Source organism: Gigantopelta aegis, chromosome 9 (assembly GCF_016097555.1).
Source record: "Gigantopelta aegis isolate Gae_Host chromosome 9, Gae_host_genome, whole genome shotgun sequence".
Lineage (NCBI taxonomy): Eukaryota > Metazoa > Mollusca > Gastropoda > Neomphalida > Peltospiridae > Gigantopelta > Gigantopelta aegis.
Window position 1 is genome coordinate 35653486 of NC_054707.1, and position 24187 is coordinate 35677672.

The following is a 24187-nucleotide window of genomic DNA, read 5'->3' on the forward strand; positions in this document are numbered from 1 at the left end:
GATATGATTCACAAATTGTTACTACATGTTCTCACACTGAATCACATTGCAGTAATGCCAAGAGCTTCGATAGTCAAGCAGGACTGATTTGTATCTGTGTGATATCTCCTGTTTCAGTCAGCTGACCATGTACTTGTAAGCCTGTATACATACACACACACACATGATTCAATGAATGTATGGCATGGTTGACTACTTTAACTGTAAATTCTAAATACTTTTTAAATGGTCATTATTTAAAAAAAAAAAATGTTTTAAAGAAAATGCCAAAAATAAGTAACAGAGATAAAGTTAAAGTTTGTTTTGTTTAACAATTACCCAGTGACATCAAAACTGCTATAGTCTGTTTATATCAACAGTTAAGTTTTGTTTTGTTTAAAGACACCACTAGTGCATCGTGATTTATTAATCATTGGCTACTGGATGTTAAACGTTCGGTAAAATTCTGACATCTAGTCTTAGATAGGGAACCCCCTACATTTTTTCCATTAGTTGCAAGGGATATTTTATATGCACCATCCCATAGACAGGATAGCACATATCATAGCCAGTGATAAAAAATAAGCAGGATTTTTTACTGGTTCACTGGACATATACATCTAGAAATCTACTTGTCCACAAGTATTTTTACCTGTTGAAAGAAATGGTAAACTTGAGTTATTTGAGTACAGGGATGATGTTTTCGATTGTTCAAAATGAAACTGCATTGAACATTTTGACTTGTTTAAGTACTGGACAACCACTGAAGTACATTTTGTTTGTCCGAGCAAATTTTTACTTATCAGGACAAATTTACACATGCTTATTTCGAATACTGATAGCCTTTGATATACCAGTCGTGGGGCACTGGCTGGAACAAAAAATAGCCCAATGGAATCGATGCTAGACTGACCGTTCATCAGTTGAGCCCTTTACCACTGGGCTATGTCATTTCCCTAACAGAGATAAAGATGATGATAATGAGATCAATGGTGATGTCGCAATATTTCCCTTTCAGTACGGGACTACCCGATAAGATTGTGCTTGCACTGTCATGATAATATGAATCAACTTCATAATGTGTACGTTTGTGAACAAAAGTATATTGCCCAATACGTCAGCTCAGTTGCTTTATTATCATAGGCTTGACAGCTTGAGCTTACAGACAGATATAATAAATATATACATAATACACAAAAATATACACAATATATATACCAAATAGCGACAATATGGGTAAAGCAGCAATTTGATGTTCATGTAAATAGTAAATGTAATTAATATAATTAAAGGGACAGACCCTAGTTTCAACCCGTGAAAATTAACACTAAGTCTAGTTAATCTACAAACCTGTAACACATTTGGATAAAGTTACAACTGAGTGAAACATTAGTCTGTGACTTTGAAATGGTGAAATACGCTCTAAAAATAGACTAAAATTAGACTTCATAGCTGTTAGTTCTCAGACACACGTGCGTTTTTAAAAATATCAGAAATGCATTTGTGATATTAAAAACACCAGGATGACCAAACACACTTAGAATTTATGGAAATGAATAATGTAAACAAGAAATTGTAAGTAAAATATGATTTGTGTTATCAAAAATGGCTCTAAGAGTAAAAAATATGCCTTAGTGTTTAATAACTAGGGTATGTTCAATGTTCCTTTAATGTAATTGTAATTGTCAATTTATTTTGATGAGACAAGACATACATTGACATCTAGGCAAATATATTAACACTGATAACATAATATATTCTGTTTATATCCAGTTAAAATATTTGTTTTGTTCAACGATGCCATTTATCATTAGGTACTGGATGTCAATTTTTTTGTAATTCTGAAATGTATTTTTCAGAGGAAACACGCTATATTTTCCATCAGTAATGTTCAGTGGATCTTTTATATGCACTTTCCTACAGACAGAATAACATATACCATAGCCTCTCATATATACCAGTCATGGGGCAATGGTTGGGATGGGAAAATCCCCCTTCATATATACCAGTCATGGGGCAATGGTTGGGATGGGAAAATTCCCCTCTCATATATACCAGTCATGGGGCAATGGTTGGGATGGGAAAATTCCCCCATCATATATACCAGTCATGGGGCAATAGTTGGGATGGGAAAACCCCCTCTCATATATACCAGCCATGGGGCAATAGTTGGGATGGGAAAACCCCCTCTCATATATACCAGCCATGGGGCAATAGTTGGGATGGGAAAACCCCCTCTCATATATACCAGCCATGGGGCAATAGTTGGGATGGGAAAACCCCCTCTCATATATACCAGCCATGGGGCAATAGTTGGGATGGGAAAATCCCCCCTCTCATATATACCAGCCATGGGGCAATGGTTGGGATGGGAAAATCCCCAATAAGAGAACAGGTCCATTGAGGTGATTTGATCCTTTGTACCTCAGGTGAGCGCTCTACTGACTGAGCTAGATCCTGTCCCAGATGAACATTTTGTGTACATGTACCAGTACTTAGTTAATGTCCAAGCATGCCTTTCTGGGACACATGACTAAGCTGCTGATCTGTGGAACTCCGATGAAACTAGAAATAATTAATCTAGTGTTCATTGACATTTTATCTGTGGAGTCATGTGTGACAGGATGTAGCCCAGTGTTAAAACGCTTGCTCGATGCGCGGTCGGTCTGGGATCAATCCCCTTCGATGGGCCCATTGGGCTATTTCTCGTTTCAGCCAGTGCACCACGACTGGTATATCATAGGCTGTGGTATGTACTACTCTATCTGTGGGATGGTGCATATAACAGATCCCTTGCTTTCTAATCAAAAAGAGTAGCCCATGAAGTGGCAACAGTGGGTTTCCTCTCTCAATATCTGTGTGGTCCTCAACCATACGCCTGACGCCATATAACCGTAAAATAAAATGTGTTGAGTGTGACGTTAAATAAAACATTTCCTTCCTGTCGAGTCATGATGGCCATTAACCTGAACAGTGGATATTTACAAGTATTGTGTTAAATAGTTTATTAAAGTGACAGACCCAATTTTTAAAACTCTATGATGTATGTTTTACTATTAAAGCTGTTTTCGATAACTGAAATCAGACATTACAGGGTTTCTATATATTTTTTTATATAATCCACTAGCCATGGGATCGGTGATTTCAAAAATATACTAGCCACGATTAAAAATTCACCAGCCCAAGTTTACTTTAAGTTAATACAATTTTACTAAATAATAGTAATAATCGGATATGTCACCTAAAAAGGAAGATAGAGCTTAAAAACACTAACACTGGGGGTTGGGGTGGGGGCAGGATATTCATATTTACAAAATAAGGCTTAACTGCAACATTTGACAAAAACATTTCACTAGCCACTGGGCATGGCAATTTAGTAGCTATTTACTAGCCCGACATTGAATATCACTAGCCATGAGAGTGGGGCTACCATAATCTAGAAGCCCTGCATTACTTAGATTTTTATTGTTTATATTAGTCATTTCCATATATTCCGAAGTATTCCTGGTCACCCTGATGTTTCTAATACCACAAAATGCATTTTTCATATTTAAAAAAATGTATAAACCTCTGAAAATTAATGGTTATAGAGACGAACTCTAGTCTTCTCTATACGCGTATTTCCCTGTTTCAGTATCACAGACTCTTGTTTTACTCTTTAGTAACTTTATCCAAATGTGTTACAGGTTTTTTCTTACACACCTGTTGGTGAGAACACCATGCATTATTTTTGATAACACATAGATTTTGTTTTACACACGTACGTGTGTTAATAATTTCAAGACATACAACTGGTTGCTCCTAGGTGATGTCCAGGTCACCAATGCCACATGTCCAATAAAAAAAAAACAGCATGGTGGAAATTGATTACACTGTGACTGTTAACCTGGCAATCATGTGTCTGTGACACATAATTCACCTACAAACTGTGCAAATGTTGTAAATATCTTTAAGTCGATAAAGATGTTAAAATTTGCTTAAAACCTGGTTTTTGAGGATATATAACAAATAGAATAATACATTCATGTCCGTTAGATACCATTTATCTCACAAGTCATTTAAAAACGTATCAAACTCACTTTTGCTCATTAAGATACCTTTTAAAACAACTTGTCGTGAGATAAATGGTATCTACTGACCACTCATGTATTATTCTCTATGTCAATTAACCAAACTTAAGTGTCCATTTTCAGGGGTTGAACCTAGGCTCTGCGACTTTAATATACTGTCTATTCATGGGAATAGATCCCATCAACCTCCACACACCAGACTAGCATTCTACCACTGAATCACATGTACATCCTGCTCTTTGCAGTCAACTGGTGGAGATCAGAAAATAAACACCACCAACAAAATTAACAAGAGGAAATCAAACTGACTGATCTGGTGCATACACATACATTCAGTACACACACATATATATATAACCTACATATGCTAAACAGTTCAGTATCTTGACACAATTAGACGTGGACATTGTGTGCCGATCAAAGCAGTGCTACGGATTTCAATAAGACACCGTAAATTGAAAAGCATGATTATATATGTCGAGCATTCCAGTCAACTATAAATGTACATGTATATATAGCAAACAATATTTTAAACCGTGTACTCAGTTACTCTCTTAATCATTTTATGAATAATACTGTAACAATTTCCTGTTTTTCATATTTATCAATGGTTATTTCTCGTGTGGGTTGTTATCGTTTTTTTGTCAGGCCTCAGGATTTCAAATTTTATCGGAAATACTTTTTCGGTCTGTGCCCTTTTATCGTTGGAAACTACCAGAAAATGTTTTCCGGTAATGATGGTATTGGTGGATTATATAACATGATAATGGATAACAGATTTTGGCTTCCATGATTTTACCAATAAGCTATCAACATGCTACCAGAAAAAACCATTCTGTAAAATCTGGAAGTCTTGTTTTTGGTACTTTCGGTGACAATATGTTTAGGTATACATGATTAGTAAATAAAAGAGAGATATGTTGAAAGAAAATTTTCCCAAAACATGAAAATTAAAGTGTATTTCATTAATGGCACCTCAGCATATGAGTTTAACATGTGGCTACTTTAAGACTTGGTCAAGAGAATAACACAGCAATCCAACAGCCACCACATATGCTACTGCATGCTACCAAAAAACTGCAAGGGATCTTTTACACAGGAAGGACAGCACATACCATGATTTTTGATTTACCAGTCATACGGCACTAGTAGGGATGGGAGAAAGGAAGATACAAGTCCATTACAGGCAATCAGTCCTATAAGACCGATTACACCTCAAGCGAGTGCTCTACCACTGAGCTACATCCCACCAAGCTCTCCCTGAATACAAAACAAATTCTTTTATTATAAAAATTTACAACAATCACCGGCTTGAGTAAAGGTTTTGTCACAGTACTTACATGTCATCTCTGGTGATATATTCCTCGAGATCAAAGTCATCCATGCCCTGGTTGTCTAGGCCGACGTCGCGACCTGGGGACGAAGAAAGACAGAAATTCATAAACAATGATATATTACCAATAAAATAAGTTACATCTGTCAGGTTTCCGTCTCAGAACCGACACACAGGTAGCTTGTTCACTTAAACACAGCGGACATAGTTTAAGTATTAACCCCATTAAGAGATATACGGTACCTTCACTAACCTACAAGTGAATTATTACGTTTTTATAAATGCATATATAATTAAATATTAGTTTTTGCGAAAACATTCCATGAAACCAAATCATACACGTAAGAATGAAGTTCCCATATTCAGTAGCAGGAATATTATTCCCTAACATTTAAAACATCCATATATAATTAAATTGCCTTCGGCACTGCTACGTCATACACAAAATGTATCCTTTTATGACATTTATTGAAAATATATGCCCATTCTCCCTATTTTGGGACAAGTCCATGTGCAATTTTAATTTTTTTTTTTTTTTTTTTGACTTCAATTTATGTTTTCCAGTAAAGTAGATAATACTATATAAACAGGTAGAATAAAAACTGTCATCCCCACCCCTTGGATCCACTGCTGAAATGTCACTGAAATTTTCCCTGCGTCATGAATGAGTTTATTATTGTTATAGGCATTGTGTGAAATGACGTTGGTAAAATAGTGACATCATTCGAATTTAAAATATGTCAGTTATGTGAGCCTTTGGATGTTACCTTTTTTGTCTAGACAACTTTCACCCCTACCAAAATGATCGTCAGTTGAACAGGCAGTTATTTGTGTATCGCTGTACCCTCAAAAGAGTAGTTTTGACAACACGAAGCATGCTTTTTCTCTATTTCTGTAGGTCTCTGTTTCTCTCAACACAGACACACCACAAAAACACAGACACAAACACCACACACAGACACACCACACACACACCACACACATACAGACAACACACACACACACCACACACACACACCACACACACACACCACACACACACAGACACACCACACACACCATTTCTTCTTCTTTTCCCCTCATCCTTCCATTTTTAAAAGTTGGTTTGCTTTAAAGTTTGTTTTGTTTAATGACACCACTGGAGCACATTGATTAATTAATCATTGGCTACTGGATGTCAAACATTTGGTAATTCTGACTCGTAATCATCACAGGAAAGCCACTACATTTTTTTCCTTTAGCAGCAAGGGATCTTTTATATGCACTTTCCCACAGACAGGAAGCAAATACCACGTGGTTTGCTTTAACCCAACTCATCGTTTTATTTCCAAAAAATGTTTTTAGAAAAAAATAAAGGTAGAAAAAAAGAAGAGAAACAGAAGAAAAAAAAATTCATGAGTTGGTGACATTTTTACGAGTCAGTAGGCATACAACAAACTAACAGTAACCCAGAAAACTCTAAACACAACTTTAAATTTATTTGAACTGCTAATCACTTACGTGGTCAACCACTGTATTCTGAAATTAAATGTTTCAGAGTTCAATATTATCATAATTTTATTTGCATTGCAAGTGCATGTATAATTTGTGTAACCAAATGCATGTGATCAGTTACGTAGGTGAAAATAATGTGAACAGAGTTCAAGTCGCCTAAAGCTTTGAACTATTGTTCTTTGGTAACCTGAAACCAAAAGAATTAAGTTAAAGTTTGTTTTGTTTAATGAAACCACTTAACACTGGAGCATGTTGATTTATTCATCATCAGCTACTGAATGTCAAACATTTGGTAATTTTTACATATCGTCTTCGAGAGGAAAACCGGCTACATTTTTCCTATTGGTAGCAAACATCGTTTATATTAAATTCACCATCCCACCAACAGGATAGCACATACCACAGCCTTTGATACACCAGTCATGATGCACCGACTAGAATGAAAAATAGCCCAATGGACCCACTGACGGCGATCGATCCTAGACTACTGTGCATCAAGCGAGTGCTTTACTACTGGGCTACATACTAGTATAATATAAGAATGAATACCATATAAGAATTAAAGGGACATTAATTCCTGAGTTTGCTACAGTATTTAAAATGTTATCGACTAACAGAGACTTTTTAACAATTGTAATTACATATCAAATATATTTTCCTGCATAACATATTAGTGGCTGTATATTAAATGTGTTTCTGATCGTTCTAATATATACACTAGGGTAAATTTTATTTTATTTCTGAAATTTTGTTTTCCATACGTACGAAATTATTTGAAGACAAAATCCAGTTTGGGCCTCTTATAAATATTAACGACCAGAAAGACATTAAATATACAGACTAATATTCTAAACAAAAAAATATATTTAATATGTAAGTTTAAATCGTAGAAATATTTTATTAGTCAGAAACATTTTACAATGCAGAAAACTCAGGAATGTCCCTTTAATATGTGCTAAATTCTAAATAATAAAATACTAATCCACATTTTCAAGCTGTTTATACTGTGAAGGACAATGTCATATTTCACCGAGTTATGCACATGTGTGTAAGGTATCCTGTATGTACGTCTCACATGAAATGAGATACCCCACCGCAAACAGTACTACACTTGTAATCGGCTTGCTGCCACAATGAGACGGCCATCTGATACTGTTGTAAAAATCACTGCATTGTCACAGCTAACCTAATATTTGCATATATGATTTATTATGGTTGATAAAACAGAAAAATAAATCTACCACAGTTATAAATTACAGCTGAACAACAAATTTAAATAATGTTTAAGGTTGGGGATTTTTGGTGGGTTTTTTTTTGGGGGGGGCATATGTGTGTATGTGTGTGTGTGTGTTTTGGATTTTGGGGAAGGGTACAAGAGTTAATTAATATTAATGACTATTACTGAGTAGTCTAGCAGACCAGGGGCCTAATTCACAAAGGTCTCTTAGGCTCTATTAAACAACAAAGCATCCTCTTTGCAAGTCTTTTAACATTGCACTGCGAGATCACAAAGATGCGAGAGTTTAGTGAATTAGGCCCGAGGATCCCAGTCCTTGAAGCAATCTTAGCCCTACGATCGCCTTAAGTGCACAACGTGGTTATGTACACTCTTAAGGTGATCTTAGTGCTAAGATTGCTTCGTGGAACGGGGCCATGTAGGTTATAAAAGTTACTGGATTCTTAAATGTTACTAATCCCAACTGATTATTATAAGATTTTCATAAACATAATACAGGTACATGCGATGACATTTTGGATTTGGTAAATTACTAGTAATTAACAGTAACACAGATAAGACTTTTTATAACTGTTCTTGTTTGTTAAAGTGACACACCCTAGATTTTAAACACTACAGCCTATATGTCACTATAAAAACTGGTTTTTGATAACTGAAATCAGACATTACTAAAAAGACATTACTAAAATTTCATTGTTTAGTATATCCATTTCCATACATCCGAAGTGTTTCTGGTCATCCTGTTGTTTTTAATACCATGCAGGGTTTGAAACTTGCCAAAAAATATGGTGGCCCCAAATAATGCATGTTGGCAAATTATGGTAAGCGAACCACGAGCAAGATTTTAATGTGGAATACAAATATTAATAGTGGCTCATATGTTATAGCTCTGAAGAACATAATATTATTTGGGCGACTAACGCCACTATTTTTTTTAAGGTATTTCCCTCTTTCAACATCACCGACTACATGTAGCTCTGTTTCATTCTATTTTAACTTTATCCAAATACATTGCAGGTTTGTACTTATAGATTAACCAAACTTAAGTGTCCATTTCCACGGGCTGAAACTAGGGTCTGTGACTTTAAGGAAATGTTCACTGATTTTGGTATGTACAGAAAGTTCTATAGATTCAGAAAATGATTTTTGTTAAAAATGCTAGTATTTATATACAGCCACACCTAGTTGTTCATGCAGCCACAAAGCTAAAACAGACTAATTAATATAATTATGCTAATAACTGGCGATAAGCCACTGGTGCATATTCCAAGGCCACAACTGGTATCAACCTAGTTATAAATGAACTGTGGTAAACTGCATCCTGAACATTGATATTAAAATTAAAGTATATATATAAATTATATTATGCATGTATATATATGCAAAGAGATACTTCATTTGTTCATAAATGAAACATTCACTATTTTCAGATGGATTCCAGACCTTGACATACATTTGTTTTGAGGGGAGTTATTAACTGCTCCCCTAATTTAGATTATATGGGAGCCATTTCAAATATTACCATACTAATGTAAATTCACATACCTAGGGAAGCTAAGTATTACTGTCTTTGAATTAGCCTCAGGCGAGTGTTAGAGAGTGATTAGTGGATGGTTGGGCCAGCGACTATTTAACACCCAGAATCTTTTCTTGGGGGGGGGGGGGGGGGGGGGGGGGGGGGGAAAGAGACAGCCCAGTGGTAAAGCGCTTGCTTGATATGCGGTCAGTCTGGGATCGATCCCTGTTGGTGAGCCCATTGGGTTATATCTAATTCTAGCCAGTGCACCACGACTGGTATATATCAAATACTGTGGTATATGTTATCCTGTCTGTGGGGTGGTGCATATAAAAGATCTCTTGCTACTAATAGAAAAATGTTGTGGGCTTCCTCTCTAAGACTATATATCAAAATGACTAAATGTTGAACTTTGACATCCAATAGCCGATGATTAATAAATCAATGTACTCTAGTGGTGTCGTTAAACAAAACAAACTTTTAACTTTGTAACTATTATTTCGGACAAGACTCCATGAGTTGCCCCCATCTACTGGCCCAGCACTGGATCTTTTATATGTACCATTCCACAGACAGGATAGCACATACCATGGCCTTTGATATACCAGTCATGGTGCACTGGCTGGAATGAGAAATAGCCCAATGGGCCCACCAACAGGGATCAATCTTAGACTGATTGCACATCAGATGAGTACTTTACCACTGGGCTATATATTATATGCTTATCCCTTTACCGACACATGGATGGAGAGACAAAGAAACAGAAAGCCAGCCAACGTGTGGTGATGTGTGTTTCGTACAGTAAAACCACTCAAGACCGGACCCTCTTAAAACCAGACATTTGTCTTGGTCTCCCAAGGGTGTCCAGGTCAGAGGGGTTTCATTGTACATGTATGGTCAATATGAGACACTACATCCCAATCGTGAAAGGATAATCAGTGTTAAATCATCCTACATTTATACGAAACAAAAATATACCCATAAAAATATTTAAATTTTATTCCTATTTTAATATACAATGTATACTGAAATAGGTTTCTAGGGACTGGAAAAAGTATTTTTAAATTCCATAACTTTCCAAGTTTTCCATAACCGCGTACGAACCATATACATTTACATGCATACACAGTGCACCATATCTGCAAATACTGGGTGAAAACAAAACAAAGTTGCATTGAAAGAATAAATTTAAGTCAATAAAAACGTCAATAACACTTTTATTCCTCAAACTTTCATCACCAATTTGATCTCTTTATTTGTAATGTAATAACAAGAAATACAAGTTTCGACAGTTTTCCTTCTGAAATGCAACACTGCCTTCTCCTTTGCTAAAAGCCTGATCAATGCATATGGCAAACATTCCACTGAACTATACCAGACTTAAGAAGGGCTCAAGCCTGTGTCACTGTCTTGCGAACGTGTTACTACGCCAAACTTAGTGATTGAAATGCCGTAAACAGGTGAAGGAAAACAGAACTTTCCAGGTGCGTTCGCCACTAATATCCCCGAGACCCCGTCTCACGGACACCTCCAGCCCAGAAATTAAAGTAATTGTGTATTGATTGTAGATGACTTATCGCCGATTCACAGCGCGGGTTAAACCGGCCGATTCAGAACCAAAGTCGCGTGCAAACAAAACCTGGGAACAACAGCAAGTTATCGAGCCAGGCGCAGCATGAAAAGATGACGACTTTTCAACTCTTGAGATGTTGAGCAAAGAAAGTCAACGTGGTGTGGTTTCCAGACGGCTACATCATGGAGTGGTGAACAGCGGAAGGAAGGCCGGAAGTGTATGGTCATGGTAGTCACATAGGAAACGAACCGACGAGTGACGCAACCCTAGCTACAGCACAACACGGATGTAACAGACTATTATGGAGTTAAATAAACAAGCTGTATATATTGTTAGTAAACAGTTTTTAAGTAACATTGCTAGAGTCAAGGCTCACCCAGTACTGTGCCAAATTAGGCAATTGTTAATTTTTATACAAAATGGCATCTTATGCTAGTAAGTCCTCAAATTAACCACATTTTACTAAATTTCAAGAAAAGAGCCGTAGCTAGCGGGGGGGGGGGGGGGGGGGGGGGGAAGAGAGAGAGAGAGAGGGACATTTGCCCTCCGAAAAAACCCTGAATACTATACATTTCTGAAAACTGGCTAAACCATTTGTTCCAGTGTGATCCATTAACACAGAACTTAGTTTAATGTTGTTAACAGCAAGTATAGCCTGTGGTTAATAGAAACAGAATTTTATTAATGGCATACTGACACGGATTTAAGGACCTTATTTCTCTAAAAATGGATAATAAATAAAAATTACATTAATTGTTGGAAACCAAATCTAGCTATCGCATAACCGTAACTGAACCATGATGGAGTGAAATCCATGTCATCCCTCTCTGCAATTTTAGTTTTTGAATTATGGACCATCGCCATAATTCAATTATTTTTACAAAATGTCATTAATAAATCGAGTATGGTGGTTATAAAGATGGTTGAATAAAGTACATTTAGGGACAAATCAAAATATTTTATGTTCAGATAATACTTTGTTACACCATTAAATAGGTCATTTGTCTGTGACAATATGCCTTTAAATTAAGCTAGTAGTTTACATTAAGCTAAAAAGATCCATGAGGGTGTTGCTCAGTGGTAAAGAATTGCTGTTAATCTCTGATACTCATGTTTTTCCCTCATTCCTATTAATGTCCCTTGACTGATAAATTAAAAGTTGTGGTACATACAGGTATGTGCTGTCCTGTTTGTGTAAGTAAATATATATAAAAGATTCCTTACTGTTTTTAAGTTACATTGTATAATTTCCAAACTGGAGCATTGTAAAATATCTGAGTATTACTTCCCCTTGTTTTATCTTTTCCATCTATCCGGCACTTCTCAGAAGCCGGGATGCTCAAACCTAACTTTAGAATCAATCCCGACAAACGTAACTTAATTGTGGAGAATGACTTGACAAAATCCAGTCATCAGGATTTCAAAGTTTATGAGAAACACTTCTTTCGTTCCATTCTCTAGCTGTGCTGATGAATGGAACCCACGAAAATAGGTTTTTCAATAACCATAATCATCGGTGGATTACCGATTAGGTTACATGATAATTATGAGTAAAGGCCTTTTGGTTTCATAATTTTGCCAATATGCTACCGGACATGATCATTTCTACATTTAGAGGCCTCAGAAAACCACACATATGCACGTCTGTCTGTGTCTGTATGTATGTATGTATATACATGTACATTGTGTATGTATGTTGAAACTAAATGATGGATGCATTGTTTTGTATGGCAGAAATTGGTCATATACTCATTGCACAGACATACACAGTTTCTTAATATTTCAGTGAATATTTTATCAAATTAAATGTTATTTAAAGTGCACATATCAGAAAGGTAATTTTTCTATTGCTTTTTAGTTTGTAAGTGTACATATGTATTTTAGTCAGTGGTCAAAATACTGCTATCCCGACCCGGTTTTTCCCGGTCACAACACCAAGGGCCAGTAGAAAAATTAGTTTTTAGTATGATGTCCCATTGGACTGGCAGTTATTGTGCGTTTAATATATACTCATGTGTATATTTGTTTCTTTGGTTTTTTTGTAATCATGTTTGGTCTGGCAGGAATGTCAGCTAATTTTGACATGTTAGTATGCCATATTTCAGACCACCCTGAGTAACCATCATATTTGACATAAAATACAAGTGAAGACGCTGATTTACAGATAATGAAAATCAGTACATGTAGATGTTGATGCAAAGAAAGAAATGTTTTATTTAACGACGCACTCAATACATTTTATTTACGGTTATATGGCGTCAGACATATGGTTAAGGACCACACAGATATTGAGAGAGGAAACCCGCTGTCGCCACTACATGGACTGCTCTTTTCAATTAGCGGCAAGGGTCTTTTATATGCACCATCCCACACAGGGTAGTACATACCACGGCCTTTGATATACCAGTCATGGTGCACTGGCTGGAACGAGAAATAGCCCAATGGGCCCACCGACAGGGATCGATCCCAGACTGACCGCTCATCGAATAAGCGCTTTACCACTGGGCTATGTTCCACCCCATATATAGATGCAAATGCTGAAGGTTGTTTCAAAACATTATTTTAAACAATATGGCGACAGCAGGTGTAAACAAATTCCTCTTTCTTGATTAAGTGTTGAAAGAACCATTATTATGTTTCTCATTCAACAGATGTAGTTGAAAATGTACTGAGGTGCTTGTTAATCAAATATTTTTCTCTTTATTTATATAGAATTGGACAAAAACCATGAGCAGGGTTTGGGGGGGGGGGTGGGGGGAGGGGGCAGTGAGGCATGGAAAATGTTAATAGCAACTGTTTCTAGTTTCATGTAAATATGATGAGGTTTGAATTTGTTTTCAAATAAAGCATATCTATAATTAATTAAATGTAAAAATAGCAGTTGTTTTTATAGTTTGATTGATCATTGAGTGAATTGCAATCGAATTAAAATTAGCTCCACTATTACATGTGGATCTAACACCAGCCAGTTGGAGCTCATGTCCACCAATCAAAACCTTACTTGCAGAATCATGCTAGTGATTTAAAAATAACACTGCGTAGTCTCCAATGTCCAGGTAACATTTCGTCTGTAAATAATAATTTGGGGCATACAAATTCTAAAAATATCGGGCGAGTCTATTTTAGTGGCCGCAGTACAGCAAACCATACCAATACGTACAGGATGGGTTATCAGTCTTCAATTTTACATTACAAATTATTTATTAAAAAACCCACAACTAAATCAGTCTTCAGTTTTACATTACAAATTATTTATTTTATAAAATAAAACATGTTTTAAGGCATTCGTAATTCACACGAAACGTGATTCACTGGCATGATTCTGCAAGTAAGGTTTTGATTAGTGAACATGAGCTCCATCTGGCTGCTGTTAGATCCACATGTAATAGTGGAGCTAATTTTAATTAGATTGAGTGAATTGATGTAACTATGCCAAGGTTTGAGTTTTGTTTTCAAACAAAGCACATATATTAGTGTTTTCCCTAGCTAGTTTTAGCATGGTGCAGCACCATGCCTCAATAGTCTAGCACCATCTTGCCGTAATCAGCACCATGCTGCCCTGAGATTAAACAAGCCTTTTTCACTAATTAATTCTAAAATTGCCTTTACAAAAGACCCAAAAAGGTATTATTAATTAATAAAATACGCCTTTTATATCTTTTGCCATTCATTTATTAAAGCAAGCACATAAATTACATTAATGTTTATTTCAATTAATTTTTGTATATTTTTAATGAAAAACAAGTACCCCGAAAATGGTGAAAATGCCCAAAAAGTATTTGGTCTACCATGCCGTGTCTAATTTCTAGGGAAATCACTATATATCCATAATAAATTAAATGTAAAATTACCAATTTGTAGGGTATTTTTTGGTGAACATGACAATAAAGTTAAAACAAAAAGTTAAAGTTTGTTTTGTTTAATGACACCATTAGAGTACATTGATTTATTAACCATCGGCTATTGGATGTCAAACATTCGTAATTTTGACAGATACTCTTAGAGAGGAAACCTGTTATATTTTCCCCCAATTAATATGAAAATACATGTGCATAGTGCATAGTCCTAATATTAGTACTGTAATAACTGAAAATTTTCTGAATTTTTATAATATCATAATTGTGTATCAGTTATTTTTTGATTCGACATTTATCAATGTATAACCAGTCACAAAATTTGAGTATTAATGAATCACGTAGCCCAGCTCTCACATATTAGACGGGGCACGGCGCCCCCTCGGTTACACTTTGACATTGGATTATAGTGGAGACAGTGCTGGCCGCCCCAAGGCGTCGAATGGATGGATTGCCGAAGCTAAGCAAAAGAAACACATATACATTTTACTCCAGGCCCAACTCTTGGGAGGGGTGGCAGTGGGGCCCACGTGGGGGGCCCGTTTAGACAGCCGCTGGGGGAGGGGGTGGGGGGTGTGGGGTGGGAAGGGGCAGTCGGGACCAGCGGGATGCCCGGCCGACTGTTGTACAACCATCGCCTGGCGATCCGTGACGGGGACATTAGGCCCTCACCCCTCCGTAGGGGTGGCCGTGAGGGGCCCGTGCAAAATACACACGGCGCCCGGCAGATTGGATTTTCCCAATAGTTTCGTCAAGATCTTCAAGGCGGCCGCCAGAAACCAGGTGCTTTCCGGCAGGCCACAGGCGGGGCCCTAGGAAACTAGTCTACAAATGCAACGACCTAAATATCGCGCTTGGAAAAAATCACAGGAGTTGGGAGTATATTTTGCTTCATGGACCCGTTGGGTCCTCGGGCAAACCGTAAAAATCGGGCAGCGTCCGTCCACGAACGCCTCGCAAAAAAATGCCCTTTTTGGCCTGTTTGAGGAGTCGTGTACGGGCGACCGTGCACACCCATATGTGAGGACTCCGCTTTATCAGATGGACAACCCGCTAGATTTTTTTCTTAATGTAGCAAGGGACCCCCCCTCTTTTACCAAGCACCTTTCCCACAGGGAAGGAAAACACATATGCACAGCCATATAAACAATTGTCCAGTTGTGGTACCACTGAGCTTGGAACGAGGAAAACCACCCCCAATCAGCTGAATGGAATCCAATGAAGTGGTTCGATCCTGCGTGGCAAAAGCACCTCAGCGAGCCACTCAACTGACTGAACCTAAATCCCCTTGTATTAAATGTATCAGGTCCCAAGTTACAGGCGCGGACCACTATTTCCCGAATTTTTTACACCATATCCGGAATGCCCGGAAGTAATGCAAATATCCTGATTTTTTCCCAAAGTCGCTATCATTCATTTTTTGGGAAGCAACTATTTCTGAATATATTTTACCCCATCGTCTTCGTCTTCCCATTTGGTTCTTCACCTTCCGTCCATTGTTGATTCTACGTTTTAATGCCCCCTACCCAGGTGAGTTTATTAAGAACAGACTTTGGATTTTCGTTGTGATGATCACTTCTGCATTTCCCTCCATTGCAACCGCCACTAACCACACCGTTGGTCAGTATCGACTGCGTTTGTGCTATTACTCAAGACATTTGCTCTATGGCCCCTATATATGTCAAACAGTTGACCAATAAAAAGTTTTTGACAATCGAGTAAACTGAAGTCAGTATGAAATTTGTCTTACTGTTATGTAGTTGATGTATTCATTTTAAAGATATTTCAAATATCATATAGGTATATACTACGGGCCAACCTGGCAGACATCGGTTCCTATGGCGAGCATGCAACTTCGCCACAGTGTGTAAAAAAGTCGAACAGGAACATTATAACAGAACACTTGCGATCATACGGAAAAACAAAGAAAACAGGATCCACAATTCTCTTCTTAAGTTCTTTTCGTATGCTTTCACGTGCAACATTTCATTAAATACTATTTGGCTACCAGTAATCTGTGACACATTCATGACATTAATATTAATTAATTAATATACCTACCTATCTTGTTTTATTCAAGTAAGTTAAACTATAACCAATGTCAATTTTTACAAACCATTGGTAGATTTTGCTGCGAAAAGTGCTACTCTAATAGTAATGTAAGCGTAATACAGAACGATAGCCAGTCTTAATGCTTCGTCCCCGATTCAGTTAACCACAAATTAGTTCGACCCCATTGATGAATAATCTATAAGTGGGAGTGAAACTGTACTACACTATTTGCTAATAAAGTGGGGCTTTTAGGGGGTTTTTTGGTGATGATTTTTGATGTTTGGTCTGTCTGTGTCTGTGTGTGTGTGTGTGTGTTTGTGTGGGTGGGTGGGTGGGTGGGTGGGTGTGTTTGTGTGGGTGGGTGGGATAATACTGTTAATTGCTGTACTAGGTATAGTAACTTTATTTACACTGATGAATATATTTAGCATGTTTTACTAGACAAGCCATAAAGTAGGGCTATGCTTAAAAAGGTAGTAGAACAAATTCTGCTACTTATGTGGATTGATTTATACTTTTATTATTGAATACATAACATTCCAATAAATAATTAATTTTTTTTATTGTTATGTATCTATTTGGTTGTTGTTATTTTTTAAATATGTCAAATATGGCGCTGTTTAAATAATTTTTGATATTTTTGGGAAAAAGGCGTTTGCGCGTGCTTTAAACTATTGTTTTGAAAGGGGCGTCCGTGCCCTTAAAAATTAAAATACCAGAAAAATATTTCCATTAGGTTGGTCGCCCTGATGTTATGTTTTTTGTTGTCCATTCTTATATCTTTAACACCAAGGTATGTAACAAGTACACACATGTATATATATATATATATATATATATATATAAATGCAAGCACAGACTAATCCATTCAGTTAACTTTCACTTTTTTAAACATACATACACGTGTGTAATTTTTACAGGAATAGGAACTTTTAAATATCAAGTAAACACTGACAGATTTTGTTTGACATTTTCCACAGAAATACCATGCCTTTCACTGTGGAATGGGTGACAAGATACTAACCATGCACGGGTGATTGACATGTTGATTGAATTAGGTGGGTAATCTAGATAAGCTATCAGCTGTATAAGCAGGGTAATTAGAACAACCCGGTAGCGGGCAGGTGTTGGGCTGAGATCAAGTAGGTAACAAATAAGGTTTATACTCGAGTCCATGATGATAAAACAAATATTGAAATAAGGAAATTTAATCCCTGATGTGGCGTATCAAAGCAGGCATCGATATATGCATAGTACTAGTGTCTGGTATCCCATGGTCATACAGGTAAACTACACGTACATACATACAGGTAAACTACATGTACATACATACAGGTAAACTACATGTACATACATACAGGTAAACTACATGTACATACATACAGGTAAACTACATGTACATACATACAGGTAAACTACATGTACATACATACAGGTTATGACATTTATCTATAGTCGTCGGTCTCATCCTTCTATCAAAATGTTTTTTGTGTGAATATTTTCAGTTTGGTTTGACGTAAGAAGAAAAGTAAAAGTGTTTTGGAAATAGCAAAAAAACTACAAAAACCCAACTATTTTGCAATTTAGAAATCAATTGACTCAGAAATAAATAACTTGTAGTAAATTCCATAGTATGAAAAAAGGTGTTCCCTGTGGGAAGAACTACATGTACATGTACAGTTTTAAATTCCTATTTTTATTACTTATTATAAATAAATTTAAGCCCTTCACAGACGCACAAATATTTTTTCAATCATGTCACTATTTTAATTTTATTAATTAATACTTGTTTGTTTATTGTATAATACAATGGGTCATGTTGTTTAACCCAGTTTTGTGGAGAATGAAGTACAGTTGTTGACTTTATTTGCAATTGCATGTAGGACTTGATGCGTGGTCAGTTTGGGATTGATCCCCATCCGTGGGCCCATTTGAGCTATTTCTCGTTCCAGCCAGTGTACCATGACTGGTATATCAAAGGCCGTGGTATGTGCCATCCTGTCTGTGGGATGGTGCATATAAAAGATCCCTTGCTGCTAATTGAAAAGAGTTGCCCATGAAGTGGTGACAGCAGATTTCCTTTCTCAGTATCTGTGTGGTCCTTAACCATGTCCAACGCCATATAACCATAAATAAAATATGTTGAGTAGTTAAATAAAATATTTCCTTCTTTATTTGCATGTAACCTCCTGGTGACCTAAACAACCTTCTACACTTATTTCAATGCTATATGAAAGGCAGGGAAAAAGTAAAGTAAAGTAAAGTAAAGTAAAGTAAAGTAAAGTAAAAAGTAAAGTTTGTTTTGTCTAATAACACCACTAGAGCACACTGATTTATTTATCATCGACTAATGGATGTAAAATATTGGGGGGGGGGGGGCAGAATCTTAAGTGAGGAGACACAACCCAGATCTTAATCTTTATTTATAATATACATACAGGTATAGTAGATAAATCACAAAAATTATATTTTTGTCCTCAACTGCCCCCCTTCCCCTAATTCATATAGGTCTGACTGGTTTGTGGGGTGTATGGGGATGGGAGTGATGTGTGGTGAAAAGTGTTCAAGGTTTGAAGCTGGCTCACGGTGCATAAATCTGCACAAAACTGTCAGATACATATATATTTAAAATGTGATTTTGAAATCAATTTTGTTTTATATGCATTCTGACGCTTTACTTCACCACCAAAATGTTCATAATATTTCCCTTTGAAATGTGGCAAGACATCATAGACTAAACACTTTTGTTGCATTTTCATCATTTTTTGGACACTTATTTAAAAAAAAAAAAATTTTTTTAATGCAAATAAAAAAAAAATAATGTTCTTGCTTTAATAATTAAATGGCAAAATATGTAACAGGAATATTTTATTGATTAATAATACATTCCTGAGTGTTTTATTATAAAGACAATTTTAAAATTAACTATTGAAAAAGGCTTATTTAACCTCAGGGCAACATGGCACTGATTAAGGCAGGATGGTGTTAGACCATTAAGGCATAATTTAACAGTATTTTTAACAGCCTCTATTTTGTCCCATTCCTGTATCCATTTGTATGTTTAATACACACAATAAAAGTGATATTTTATTTGAGCAATGAAAACATTTGATTTTTTATGGATTCGGCAATCTCCGATTGAAAACCCCCCTACTTATTTGGCGCCACATTTGTTACGTGAGCAGAATGGTCATTTTGTCAGCTGGCAATAACATTTTATCACTTTATCATTCGATGAAATAACAAAAAATATATCCAACATTAGGGGATCACTTTACAAACATCTTTATTATTATTTGTATATCTTGAAATCTTTATTAAAATAATAATATTAAAACTTTGATCGGTTCAGCAAAACCGGAACTGCCTGTGAATGTCAGATGGACAACATCCTCAGTTCAATTGAAAGACGAGTGGGCTTGTATTTCGTATAAACTTTTTTGTAGGCAAAATAAGGAGTATGTCTTTCCACAAAGTTGACCAACACACAACAATATGGTAACCAAGCTCCTTCCCCCTTTTTTTTCTTCTTTTTTTTTGAAGGGAGTAGTGCCGCGTGGCCGCCCTCCTTTAATTTTTACCCAGCGAGAACACTGAATTTATATTCTATATTTGACAGTGGACAGTATTTCAAGATCTTAGGTACAACCAGAAATCGGTTGGTATGATTTTTACCTAGGTTATGTGAATTAGTGAATGATACTGTGTACATGTATTAAAGTATAAAGTTGGTATAAATGGTGAGTAATCTAATATTATCTATGAAAGAAAGAAATGTTTTATTTAACGATGCACTCAACACATTTTATTTATGATTATATGGCGTCAGACATATGGTTAAGAACCACACTGATATTGTGAGAGGAAATCTGCTGTCACCACTTCATGGGCTACTCTTTTCGATTAGTAGCAAGGGATCTTTTATATGCACCATTCCACAGACAGGGTAGTACATACCACGACCTTTGATATACCAGCCGTGGTGTATTGGTTGGAGCGAGAAATAGCCCAGTGGGCCCACCTATGGGGATCGATCCCACATTGACTGCACATCAAGCCCCACATGCAAATAAAGTCAACAACTGTACTTCGTTCTCCACAAAACTGGGTTAAACAACATGACCAATTGTTTTATATGAACTACTGCTCCAGATGTACTACACTAATATTCTACATGTAAATATGGACTTGAATAAATATATATTTTTTTTTTTCACTCCAACAATTCACAACAATGTAGATCACAATTCTCCATGTTATTGGATGTATAGCCCAGTGGTAAATTGTTTTCCTGATGCTCGGTTCATCTACGATTAATCCCCATCGATGGGCCCATTAGGATATTTCTCATTCCAGCCAGTGCTCCACGACTGGTATAACAAAGTGTTTTCCCGATGCTCGGTTCGTCTACGATTGATCCCCATCGATGGGCCCATTAGGATATTTCTCATTCCAGCCAGTGCTCCACGACTGGTATAACAAAGTGTTTTCCTGATGCTCGGTTCGTCTACGATTGATCCCCCATCGATGGGCCCATTAGGATATTTCTCATTCCAGCCAGTGCTCCATGACTGGTATAACAAAGTGTTTTCCTGATGCTCGGTTCGTCTACGATTGATCCCCCATCGATGGGCCCATTAGGATAGTTCTCATTCCAGCCAGTGCTCCATGACTGGTATAACAAAGGCTATGGTTTGTGCTATCCTGTCTGGGATGCTGCACATGTTTCCTCTCTTTTATCTGTGTGATCCGTAATCATATGTCAGACTCCATGTAACCGTAATCAAAATGTGATGAATGTGTCGATGAATAAAACATTCCTTCCTTTCCCACCTGATGAGTGGTCGGTCTAAGGATCGATCCCAACTGGTGAGCCAATTGGGCTATTTCTTGTTGCAGCCAGTGCACCACGACTGGTATAACCAAAGGCTATGGTATGTGCTATCCTGTCTGTGGGATGGTGAATATAAAAGATCCTTTGCTACTAATGGTTTCCTCTCTAAAGACTATTTCAAAATTACCAAACATTTGACATCCAATAGCCGATGATCAATAAATCAATGTGCTCTAGTGGTGTCGTTAAACAAAACACACTGTAAGTTTCCTTTCTTCCATGTTATTGGAACACTGTATTAATACACCAGAGTTGATTATAAACATTTAGTTAGAATTGTGTAGGCTAGACATATATGTATCAGTGGCGTCGGGAGGGGGGCATGCCCCCCCCCCAATCAAACCTTTTAATTCTTTCTTTTGTAAACTATATTAAGTTTTATAAAATCATACATACATACAACCATACATAGTGTGGATTGTTCCCCCCCCCCCCCCCCTTATAAAATCCTGGCTACGCTGATGTATATATATATATATATACATCTAATAACACCACACACACACACATTTAACATATATCAGGAGCGGATTATGGGGGGGTTCCCAGATGCACGGACCCCCCCCCCCCCCCCCCCCCTTGGCTAAAAAAAAACCCAACTCCACCACATAGATCTAAACTGATGTCCATGTAAAATTTATAATTTCAAATTATAAACATGTATATATATTGTTTCGGACCCCCCCCCCCCCCTCCCCCACCTAAAGCATAACCTGTACATCCACCTGCATATGCTAAACAGGACTTTTATTATGAACACATTTATTTTCTTTTTCTTAACTCTTTTTTTTTGGCTGAGGGTGTAACTCATACTCATAGTAATCTTAATTTAGCTTTTATTATAATTATTTCTTGTAGTTTAAAATAACAGATTGAATTCAACAACACCAGAAAACAATGACCACTATAATTAACACACACTAACATCCATGTCAATAAATGGTCAAAACTTAATATTTTATAAATCCCCCATAACCGACAGGAAAACAGCAAGCCGTTTCTACGTCTGTGTGGCCACCATGTTACTTCAATACACAAACTTTTCCCAAAAGGCTGAAGTCAGTCAACTTAGACCTTTGATGACTGGAAGTTTTTCAAAGTCTCACAACTCATGAAGAAAAATCTTACCAAGAACCGCCTGTAGAGTTTGTTCTTCGCTTAGAACGTCCATATTGTTTGAGACGTATCCGTAGTGTCACTTGTAAGTAAAATCCATTAGCGAAACTTTTTCATTACAACTGCGATTTACACACAAACAAGTGTGTGTACACCTTCGATCATGACGTCGTGTCACGTGATGTCATTCTGTTCGCCTCCCGCAAAATGCGATTGTCATCTTGTTTTAAGGATGAAGTGCGCCGTTGACACAACTTTACTAGGTGAAAGTCAAACTTAATCAATGACTTTAGTGTACGTAATAAAGCTATATTAAAAAGTTTAGCTCGGTATCTTGGGAACACAAGTGAGACAAATGAAGCCGAAATCTATAGTCGCCTCTGGATGGACCGGTAGGGAACTAATAAATAAAAAATATTGTTCCCAAGCGGGGAATCGAACCCCGGCCGTCGCGGTGAAAGCGCGAAATCCTAACCACTAGACCATTTGGGATCTGCAATAATGCCGGTATTTGTACTTACAATGTCTGATTCATTTCATAAAGCTAAAGTTTGTTTTATTTAATGACACCACTAGAGCACATTGGCTTATTAATTATCGGCAATATGATGTTAAACATTGGTGATTTTGAAACCCGCAACATCTTTCCATTAGTGGCAAGGGATCTTTTATATGCATCATCCCACAGACATGATAGCACATATCACGACCGTGGATGTACCAGTCACGGTGCACTGGCTGGAACAAGAAATAGTTCAATGCAACCCACCAACGGGGATCGATCCCAGACTGACCGTGTATCAGGCGAGCGTTTTACCACTGGGCTAAGTCTCGCCCCTACTTTGCGAGAGAGAGAGAGAGAGAGAGAGAGAGAGAGAGAGAGAGAGAGAGAGAGAGAGAGAGAGAGAGAGAGAGAGAGAGAGAGAGAGAGACACAGACAGACAGACAGACAGAGCGAGAGAGAGAGAGAAAGCAAAACATCCATTTCAGGCAAAAATTATAGAGATATTCGGGCAAAATGTGCTGACCTTAGACCTTTTTACCATGTATTTCCATCATTTGATTGAAA

The 24187-nt window shown here is 37.0% G+C and overlaps 1 protein-coding gene and 1 non-coding gene across 3 annotated transcripts in view; both read right to left on the reverse strand.

Moving 5' to 3' along the window:
• LOC121381911 (myelin regulatory factor-like) overlaps positions 1-23262 on the reverse strand; it is a 128818-nt gene extending 105556 nt beyond the window's left edge. For both annotated transcript variants that reach the window (XM_041511324.1, XM_041511323.1), the window contains exons 1-2: positions 23131-23262; positions 5390-5462 (exon numbers count right to left, since the gene is read on the reverse strand). In XM_041511324.1, coding sequence (XP_041367258.1) covers positions 5390-5462; positions 23131-23173 — 116 coding nt within the window. In that variant the 5' untranslated portion in view covers positions 23174-23262. The remainder of the gene's footprint in view (positions 1-5389; positions 5463-23130) is intronic.
• A 276-nt stretch (positions 23263-23538) lies between these two features.
• Positions 23539-23610, reverse strand: Trnae-uuc. The gene has a single exon. It is a non-coding gene; the product is annotated as a tRNA-Glu (tRNA).
• Positions 23611-24187: the final 577 nt, after the last annotated feature.